Below are 10242 nucleotides of genomic sequence, written 5' to 3'. Positions count from 1 at the left end.
GCGGCGGGGGCGCCGGGGAGGGCCGCGGCCCCTGCCCCCACAGCCTCTCCCGCCCCTCCCCACCCGGCTCCCTCAAAGTCTCCACGAACGGAAATGGGAGTCGCGGCGTCGGGGACCAGCGGAAACAAAACACAGAGGCGGCCGCGGGGGGGCCGCCGGGGGAAAGGCCCCGGAACGAGGCCGCCGCGCGGGCCCGCGCTCCCCTGCTCCCCGCGGCCGCACTCACCCGCTCCGGAGTCGGCCCCGTCGCGCTCGCCCCGCTCCAGCGCAGGCTGAGAACGGCTGCGCCGCGGGCTCCACGTGCGGCGCCCCTCCGGTAAGACCTGCAGCTGCGCCGCCCGAAGCGGAAGGCCCCGCGGCCCTTCCCGCGGAATCGGCGCCGAGAAACCCCAAGCCCTCTCCCGCCTCCCAGGCACCCCCGGGCCGGGACTACAACTCCCAGCAGGGTGCGCGACACGAACGCCGGGGGACGGAGGCTCGCGAAGCACAACGTCCCGATCGGCTTTGTTTCACACTCTCTCACTTTCCCTGCACAGTACAACATCCCAAAGAAACCCGACACTGGAACCGAGCGGAGCTTGAACTAGGGGTAAAGCCAGTGTGCGCATGCGTACAGAGCAACGTGCCCAACCGGAAAAAGTGTGTCAAATTAGGCGAAGGGAAGATGGCGGACTCTTCGCCAGGGGACCCGGAAGCACTTACCCTCCACTTCCTCCTTCTCTATGCCTTCTGTCTCACCTAGAGCTGTCCGGTCGTAGGCAGTCTCTGAGACGCTTCCTGTCCGGTAAGCGTAGAACGACTAGAAGGTGACCCACAATGCATTGCGACGGGCGGCAGGCGTAGGGGGCGGGGCCAGGGCCGGAAGTAGAACGGTGGCGGCGGCGAAGGCCGTGGGAGCTCGGGACTAAGTGCAAGGTGACTGGGAGGGTAGTTAGATCAGCGGGGCCTCTGGGGACTGCGGCCCTGGGTTTCTTCACAGGGTTTAGGCTGCCCATCACCCTTGCCCTACTAGGAAGAAAGGGCAGCCCAGTGTCCTTGGCACCTTCACGGTCTGTCCCGAGGTCACTGCTGACCTCGGCGCTTGTAGGGCTTGAAGTTTGCCGTAGAGGCGATAAATACACCGCCCTGTGTGCGGGCACGCTGTGGCGTCGGGGAGGCCGGGGGCCGGGGGTCGGGGGTCGGGGGTCGGGGCTTGCGGCTTGCGGCCCGCCCGGGACAGCCCGAGGTCAGGCCTGTCCATCCCGGAGCAGGGCAGGGAGCTGGAAAGGTTGCGTCCCACCTAGAAATAATAGTGGTGTTCAGTCTTCAGGCAGTTTTGTGGGTTAACTTTGGGTTCGTGTTCCCAGAGGCAGCAAACTGGCTTGGCTTGTCCCTCGTTACTATAAATAGCAGATCGGCGCTGCCCAGAGCCTCTAGCTCTTCCTACCCCCTTGCTGATGTCTTCCCCACTCTGTTGTTAAATTCCTAACAAAGCTTCCCCAAGCACCTGATCGAATTTGAGTAGAGAATTTGTCGCAGGTGGTATTTACCCCTATTTGTGTACTGGTTTGTCTTCTGCTTGATAGCGGATAATCCGCCTTCACGGTTTCATCAGTGCGAAAATGAAAGTGAATACAGGAGCAGTAGATTTTTTATGAGATTATGTGTTCATTTTGTAGAGGAGTGTATAGAATTTAGGACATGAGAGCTGTTAGGGGAAAAAGGGTTCAGGAAAAAGACCAAATTAGAGATCAGTTTGAGGAATTGGTACTTAGTTAGATGGTAGATAATTTTAAAAAGATAATGATTTTACCTATTGTAGAAATAACATTTCTGCAATCAGCTTTAAAGCAAATTAACTTCGGGTTTGTGGGCAATTTAAAGAGGTTTTTGAGACATAATTGTATTATCTGAAAAGCAGATAACACTTTAATACTTTTTAGAAATGCAAAGAAGATATATTTAGCTCTGAAAAAAATGTTATGTTGCCTTCTTGCTGGGTGTTAAAGCATGTCCTTAGACTGCTAGAACATTTAAATTGGGCAGCATTTTTATGTATTTGCGTTGAGTCACATTCTGCTGGATAATCTTGGACCAGGTAATGTCTTAAGTATGAGTTTCTCTATGTATAAAAATGGAAATGGTGGTGACACGATATGAGGTGACTTGTTTCTTGTAGTCTTTTCTCAAGTATTTTTCTTTGATAGGGTGTAAGAATTGTGTAATTTCTTTCTTCCTGGCCAGTGGATGACCTCTTGTTGATTGGGTTTTTTTACTAGTTTGTATGTTATTCCAAGGTTTGTCAATTTTGGCATTATTGACAATCTGGACAGTTGGGGGGGGCATGACCCCTTACAGGGTCTAAGAAGCATCCTTGGCCTCTGCCCACTAGACTAGAGGGCAAGAGCTCTCAGCCTAACAAAGACAACCAAAATGTTTTGAGACACTGCCAAATGTTTCCTGGCAGATAAATATCTTTCCTCTTCTATCCTGTTCCTATTTCAGAATCATTATGGAATAGTACTATCTAATAACTGATGCTTATCACATTTAAGTAGCAAAGGCCAGTCTTGCCCTCCTTTGGTTACTTTTAAAGAATATAATAAAAGTGAATTACCAGAAAACTGAGAAAAGAAAAGAAATTAGGCACACATAATACAAATTCTCGTTTTTTATTGCTAAATTCAACGCAGAAGTGCTTTGTTGAATTGCTATGAAAGTTTCTAAAGCGCTTATTTCCAATTTCTGTTACTATAGCTCAGTAACAGTTTGTATACTTACACTGGCCCATTCTAATAATAGAAGTGGAGGCCTGCTATGATAATGTTGATTAGGTAATTTGGGAAAGGGCTTGGGAAACATGTTAGTTTATCTGGTTTTAATTTTAAGGTTCAGAAATGCCCCCAGGATACACTGAGTGCAGTGGTAAATGCATGTAATTCTAGCTACTCAGGAATTTGGAAGACACCTTGGGCAACATAGTGAGACCTTAATTTTTTTTTTTTTTTTTAAAGGGCATTAGCTATATTGAGTTGTGAATCATGTATTGCTTTCTAATTTAGGGTTCAGTAATCCCTTTCAATTAGCTACAGGAGATTTTCTACTAGTAATTAGAAATTTTCTACTAGTAATTATTCCTTTTGAGAATTGCTATTTGTGTGTGTCATAATTTGGAATATTTTGCATTTGAATATTAAATCAGCAAAATCAGATTTTAGGGATCTTCCTCATGATTTGTGTACATTTTTATTTACTGACATTTTATAAGTTAGAAAAATAAGTTACTTTAGCTCTAGGAAGTCTTTGTTTGTCTTTTTGAGACAGGGTCTCACTGTGCAGTTCAGGATGGCCTTAGCCCAGGCTGGCCTTCACAATAAGCCTCAGCCTCAGCCTCCGGATTGCTGGGATTACAGAATTGATAGGATTACAGGCATGAGCTATCTACCATGCCCCACTCTAAGTTGTCTTAATCCTTAGGTTTAAAATTTTAGACTTTCAGGATTGAGGATGTAACTTAGGTTTGATATCCCAACCACCAGACCACCAGTTAAAAAAAATTTTTTTATCTCCTTTACAAATTATTTTTCATGGATTAGAAATAGTTTCTTTCCTTTTTGATCTAGGGTCTTGCTAGACAATTCAGACTCACACTTCAGACTCAGTGATCCTCCTGTCTGAGCCTCCCTAGTGCTGGGATTACAGGTGTGCACCACCATGCCTGGCTCTGGGACTGGCACTGTGCACCCTGGATTCCGGGGCCTGTGCAGCATGCGGTATGGGGTTTGAACTCACGACCTTGCGCTTGTCAGGCAGGCGCATTTGCCACTGAGCTATTAAGCTATCTCCCTAGCCGACAGAGATATTTTCTCATCTTTCCCCATTTTTGCATGGTTCAGGAGGGCGAGTGCTATTTTTCTTCAGTGTTTCTTTTGGATGTTGATTTAGTTGTTGCAGTGTTCTTGGATGGCTGGAGTCCTGCAGATGAACAGGGCAAGCAGTCTTACCACTGTTGGTCTCGGAAGGGCGTCATTCCTGGCTGAAGCAACTGTTTTCACTCTGCCCTTTGGTCTTTAAAGGGTCAGAGAGACTTGCACATTGATTTGGGGGCAAGTTGTTTTTTTTTTTTTCCTACTAGGTGTGGACCGTGTTCTGCCCTCTACTATTTCCTCTGACCCAGGACTAGGTTCATGGGAAAATAAACCCCATCCCAAATTTTGTTCTCTTTTAGGCTTGAGTTTATCCTGACTCCTCTTAGTTCTTAGGGCCCCAAGGTAAGACGCAAGTGATTTGCAATAGGGAATGAGAGGAAGGAAAATACAGTCTGCTGTGGTCTTAGTGCTGGTATTAGTTCTGTAGCAGTTAGCATTAGATTCCCACCTTGGGACATACTGAGAGTGTTTTACAAGAGTGTATTAACATTCTGGTGCTTATTTTTAGTACTGTAGAATCACCATGATTCTTCAGAGGCTCTTCAGGTTTTCCTCTATTGTTCGGTCGGCGATCTCCGTCCACTTGCTAAGGAACATTTGTGCTTCAGCAGTGGCCTTTAATAAGGAGCTTGATCCTGTACAGAAAATCTTCGTGGACAAGATTAGAGAATACAAGTCTAAACGACAGTAAGTGGATAGTCAACCGTGGTGTAAATATAAATATTGATAGTATGTGAACTTCATGACTTAAGCCCCAGACTTTGCTTTATAAGAAATCCAAGGGAAAACTCCAATAAAGGTATTATAAAGATTACTGTTTTGGAGTTAATTTATGGAAGTGTACAGAATCTTGAAAGTCATTTTGTACCTGTTTTTGAGGAAAGTAAGTTCCTTGGACAAGATTAGCTTTAGTCCATAAAAACTAATAGAGATAAACAAACAAATTATTGATTCTCATAATGCCCTTTCTGTGATGTCCTGATCTGGGAGAAATGTAAATAGCATTATTATTATTTAATTTTATTTATTTTTTGCTCTAAGACTGAGAATAAAAGGCGCTAAAATGGCGTGGATTAACTCCAGGGAAATCATGATTACAGAGCTGTGCTGTTTTAGGGATGAATGGCCACTTCTGTGATTATTAGGTCCATCTTGCAAGTCTCAGAAAAAGTAGTGTTTATTAGCTTCTAGTTCCATTTTCTTTTCATTTAGATGTCTACTTTGGGCATAGTAATGAGCTATTAACTGTGATGGGCCACACTGTATTTTTATAGTCTTAAAATCTAATAGGGGCGGAAAGCTTATACACAAAATACAAGGCAAATGGCTTGGGCACTAACTTACAGTGATGTACAGTACTGCTTATAAAGTTTTTAGGAAGCAGTGTACTAGATAGGCACTTTGGAAGGCTTCTTGGAGTAGTTATTGTTTATCATGGCTTTGAGGGCAGTGTTTGGGGTCATTCATTCCTCATGAGAATCTCATGGACAGCTTATAAGTCGTCCTCAAAAAATACAGAATTTGCTTCCATGACTTTGCTTTTAGTTCGAAAAGACTCTCAGATGGGGGAAGACCAACAGCAGACATCTATACCCAGGGGTCTGTCTACCCAGGTGTAGTTGGTATGAAGGTAAAGTGGGGCAGGGGGATTAATTTTTTAGGAAGAAAAAAGTAAAGCTAGCTAAAGTATAAAATTAGCACAAAATATATTTGAGGACTTGCATAATTTTGTGTCCCTAGAGAGCAGGCCATAGGAGGGATGCAGTGAACAGTAAGGGCTGATTAAGAGTAGAGTGAGGGGAAGCCATTAGTGTTACATTGGCAATTAGGATTGTGTGATGCACATTTGTAAGCCATTAAAGGTTTTAAAATAGGATAGTGGCAATACGTGAGATTGCTCTGAGTTAGAGAAATAATTACTGTGTGGTAGGATTGGAATGAGAAGAGAACAAAGACAGCTATGTTGGGAAGATACAAGCATTAAAGAGAAGCTCCGCTTTATAGCAGTGGGTGTGTGAAAGTGGTCAAATCACAATACTAAGACCCTGAGAAGTGATCTTAGTGACCTGGTGGAGAGGCAGAAGAGAGGGAACAGATGTAAGCAAAACAAGCAAAAAACAGATTTTTGAGATTGGGTGACTAACAAAAATCTTTTCCAGTACCAAAACTGAGGCAGAAAGCTAGTTGAAATGATTAGAATGTATAGATACCCTGTGCTTTGTACACATGAATAAAATTCTTTATTTTTTTTTTAATGTATTTGGTACAGCTCGTACTTGTAATGATCCTCCTGTTTTCAGCCTCCCCAGCGCTGGGATTACAAGCGTGAGCCACCATGCCCATTCTCTGTGACCTGCTCAGTGTGCTCCAGGGACGGGGCTGGTGTGGCATGTGGGACCAGGCATTGAACCCTGGTCCCTGTGCTTGCCAAAGCAAGTGCTTAGTCCACTGAGGTATCTTGCTGGCCCCTGGTAAAATTCTTACAACCTGCAAATGTTATTCCTGTTTTATAATGAAAAGTTTGGATTTGCCAGAAAGCACAGTTTAGTAAGCAGATATGTAGAACTGGTTGAGAAATTTGTCTTCTCTCCAGAGGTGTTGTGGCATCTTAGTTTTGAGGCTGTTTCCACCTTAATTGTCCTGATAGGTTTATCTGATGAGTTAGTTCTCAGGTTTACACTGGCCCCATCTAAAGTGGTTTGTGCAAGCACCCTCATGGCGAGGTGTTCTGAGCGCAGACCCTGCCAGGGCTGGGATCTGGCTGTGCCATTTATTAGCGGTATAACCTCGGGCAGGTTAATTAATCTTGAATCATAGTCTCTTTATATATAAGTGGGGATGATGATAACAGTACTTATGTCATAGGAGTAAGAGTGAATAGTTCCATAAGTCAGCATTCCTGGTTCTTGCAAAATGAAGCAAACTTCTATCTCCAGTCTACTTTGTCCTAGTCTCTTTGAAAGAAAAACTTAGATAATAAGCAAGGTGGACAGAGAGACATATTTAGTGTGGGTGTGGTGGCGCACACCTATAATCCCAACATGCTTGGAAGGTTGAGCCAGGAGGATCGCTGCAAGTTTGAGGCCAACCTAAGCTACATTGTGACCCTAGGTCAGTTTGAATAATATAGAGAAACCCTGTTTCAAAGTCATATTTGATTGATGAGATAGACTGTATATGTCCATTTTAAATTTTTTTAATTAAAAATAATCTTTATTTATTTGGCACAGAATCTCACTACACAGCTAGTAATCCTCCTGACTCAGCCTCCCCAGTGCTGGAATCACAGGCATGCCCCACCATGCCCAGTGGTGACTGGCTTCGTGTGCCTGGGGTTCTGGGACCAGCGCAGCGTGCGGCACCAAGGATTGAACCAGGGTCCTTGTGCCTTTCCAGCCCCCATTTTTTATTATGAAAGTGCATATTAAAATTAGAATCACTGTTACCCATCAGTAACCATAATCAGGGGCTGGCCAAATAGCTCAGTGGATTAAAGTGCCTGCAAGCAGGCACAGGGGCCGGGTTCAATTCCCCAGGCCTGCCGAGCCGGCCTGCCCCACGGGGCGAGCTGAGATGGCCATTGAGACGGTGTGGTGGTGCCCACCTGTAGTCCTAGCCCTTGGGAGGCTGTAAACAGGCTGATTAGTACGAGTCTGATCTAGTAGTGAGACCCTGAACACCCTGTAGACCCTTCCCTAAAATACAAAAAAAAGTAACCATAACCATCATATTGTGAGGACTCACTGCTGCTTCTGAAAAAGCTGCTGTAGCTTTGCGTATACCTGAGCTGGAAGACAGCTCCTAGAGTGTCTGTTTAAGGTGCTGCCATATTTAAGTTGTATTGTGCATTATGTTGGCCTTTATCCACGAGACTATGGAAATTCTATTTTTAACTGCAGTTAAATATAAATATGAAATTCAGTTCTTTGGTCACCTTAGCTATGTTTCTAGTCATCAATATCCAGATATGGCTAGTTAGAGCATTTCTGTCACCACAGGAACTTATTTTTATTTTTTCATGTATTTTAGTATAGGGTCTACAGCATCTCATCATGTAGATCAGATTTGTACTGATCCTCCTGTTTTTAGCCTCCCAAGTGCTGGGATTACAGGCGCATGCCACCATGCCCAGTCTCAATCTCAGTCTTGGCGCATCCTGGGGGCGGGGCCAGCACAGCACACCAGAATGAACCCTCCTGGCCTCTGCACTCTGCCTAAGCAGACACTTCAGTTCGCTGAGCTATCTGGCTGGCCCTAGGAATTTCTATTGGACAGTGCTGACCAAAAAGAAAGGATCCATAACAGAAGTCATATACTGGTTAGTCAGATGTGGCCTGTGTGTGTTAATCTAAGCTAATCTAGAGGCTGAGGCAGGAGGATTACAAGTTTGAGGGCTGTCTAGTCCCCTAATGACTTTGTAAGACCCTGTCTCAAAAAGGACTAGAGATGTAGCTGGGTTTAATCTCTACTAACACTTACACACATACACACATACATATATTAAGTTCTAAAGGTGGGCATAGTGGTGCATTCCTGGTATCCCAGCTCTCAGGCTGAGGCAGGAAGATTGCCGCAAGGTAGAGGCCAACCTCTGCTATATGGTGAGTTCCAGGCCAACCTGAACTATATAGTAAGTCCCTGTCTCAAAATCAAATCAAAACAAAACAAAAAACAACTTGGTCTATGTCTTTTCATAGAAATTCTCTTAATATAAATTCTCCAATTTTTTGAAAATTGGGACATGTGGGAAAATATTATGACCCTTAAAGGAATGTTCACTTGTAAGTTTTTTTGGCTTATGGTACTCATCGATAGGAAGGCAGTAATGCTTACAACACAGATTTTGTCAGAGAATAACTATATTACTGTGTGGTTCAGCTGCTTCTTTATGATGCTGCTGTATTACTCTTTCCAAAGCACAATGCTTCTGTCATTTTATTGCTTAGCAAATAAGATATAAACTCCTAGGCCTAACATTCTAGGCCTCCCACGATCGGGGCTGTCACAATGCCTGTCTTAAATGCCACTTTGATGGCCAAAATAATGCAGATGATAATAAAGCTGAGTGTTCACTACAGTGCATTCTCTCTTTAATTCCCTCTGTTATGTAGGACCTTCATTTTTATACGTAGAAGCTAGAGTTTAGCTTCACACTTTGCATTGGTGTGCCATTTTACTAAGTGGTAGAGCCGACACCCAAATGCAGCCAGCTCTTTACGCCAGACCCTGTAAATACCTGGTTATACTCAGACCCTGAGAGATTCTTGGTATGTATCTTTGACACTAACAAACCTTGTGTACTGGATTTGTTTAGGTTGTTTTTTTAATGTGAAATCTCATTGTATTAAAATAGCCAAGTTGAAATTCAAGTGGAAATAACATTTTTATTCTGAAAGTCCTTTTCCTACATGAATACCTTTAAAAGGTCTGTTGATAGTACGGAGTAATTTTGCTTTTTTAAACTTGTGGATACAGTTAGTTTTTATTTGCTCCTGTATATAACAGGGCATCTGGAGGACCTGTTGATACTGGCCCAGAATATCAGCAAGATCTGGAGAGAGAGCTTTTTAAGCTTAAGCAAATGTATGGTAAAGCAGACATGAACACATTCCCTAGCTTCAAATTTGAAGGTAAGTTTCTCATCCCAGATTGGTGCTTAGAGGGAACTGTTTCAAATGGAGTGTTTATACTTTTTTTAATTATTTAGAGGGTTAAATACATGTAAGATTTATTAGGACTACGATATGTAGAAGCTATCAGATGTTTGTCACGAGTATAAGAGGATTCCATAACTTACTGGTTGAATGATGAAGTTCTGAAGTCCAAATGCTTGTGCCTGAATCCCGACAGTATTATTTCTAGCTGTGTGATCTCCATCGGGCACTTGGAGGGAGCTAGAGTTCATTCGGTAGTTGGAGTTAAAAGCACTTGGGGGGAGCTAGAGTTCATACGGTAGTTGGAGTTAAAAGCATATGGTAGATGTAGCTGGTGGAGCCTCACTCATAGGAAGTGTTAAGTGTTCTATTGTATTGCTGTGTAGAAGTGTAGAAAAATTGCTCATTAAAAGATCATTTAGAAGATCCATGAGTTTAATCTCATTCTAGATAATTCAATATATTGCTGAATGGCTAAGCTGACTGGAGCTTTTTTCCCTTTAGATCCTAAATTTGAAGTCATCGACAAACCTCAGGCTTGAAGAAATAATGTGAAATTGACTTGGTAGTTTGTCATGATTTGTGACATAATACATATCAAAATAAACATAAATTTCACAACCATCCATGTTCTTTTAATTCTGATTTCAAATAAATTATTTGATGATGCTGAACCTATA

The 10242-nt window shown here is 43.4% G+C and overlaps 2 protein-coding genes across 4 annotated transcripts in view; one reads left to right on the top strand and one right to left on the bottom strand.

Moving 5' to 3' along the window:
• Gabpa (GA binding protein transcription factor alpha subunit) overlaps positions 1-517 on the bottom strand; it is a 47089-nt gene extending 46572 nt beyond the window's left edge. Inside the window, exon 1 of the mRNA XM_023711184.1 lies at positions 227-517. The gene's annotated coding sequence lies outside the window, so the exon portion shown is untranslated. The remainder of the gene's footprint in view (positions 1-226) is intronic.
• A 50-nt stretch (positions 518-567) lies between these two features.
• Positions 568-10242, top strand: Atp5pf (ATP synthase peripheral stalk subunit F6). 3 transcript variants are annotated; one of them, XM_023711195.1, is made up of 4 exons: positions 568-784; positions 4417-4595; positions 9414-9538; positions 10067-10242. In XM_023711195.1, the coding sequence occupies exons 2-4, from the start codon at positions 4432-4434 to the stop codon at positions 10102-10104; spliced, it is 327 nt and encodes a 108-aa protein (XP_023566963.1). In that variant the 5' UTR covers positions 568-784; positions 4417-4431; the 3' UTR covers positions 10105-10242. The 3 variants fall into 3 exon arrangements, with proteins under 3 accessions (XP_023566963.1, XP_023566962.1, XP_023566964.1); XM_023711194.1 differs by lacking the exon at positions 568-784 and adding an exon at positions 813-915; XM_023711196.1 differs by lacking the exon at positions 568-784 and adding an exon at positions 3660-3681.

This window comes from Octodon degus, unplaced genomic scaffold (assembly GCF_000260255.1).
Source record: "Octodon degus isolate 3935 unplaced genomic scaffold, OctDeg1.0 scaffold00020, whole genome shotgun sequence".
NCBI lineage: Eukaryota > Metazoa > Chordata > Mammalia > Rodentia > Octodontidae > Octodon > Octodon degus.
Note: the sequence above shows the minus strand (reverse complement) of the source record. Positions and strands in the feature narration are given on the sequence as shown.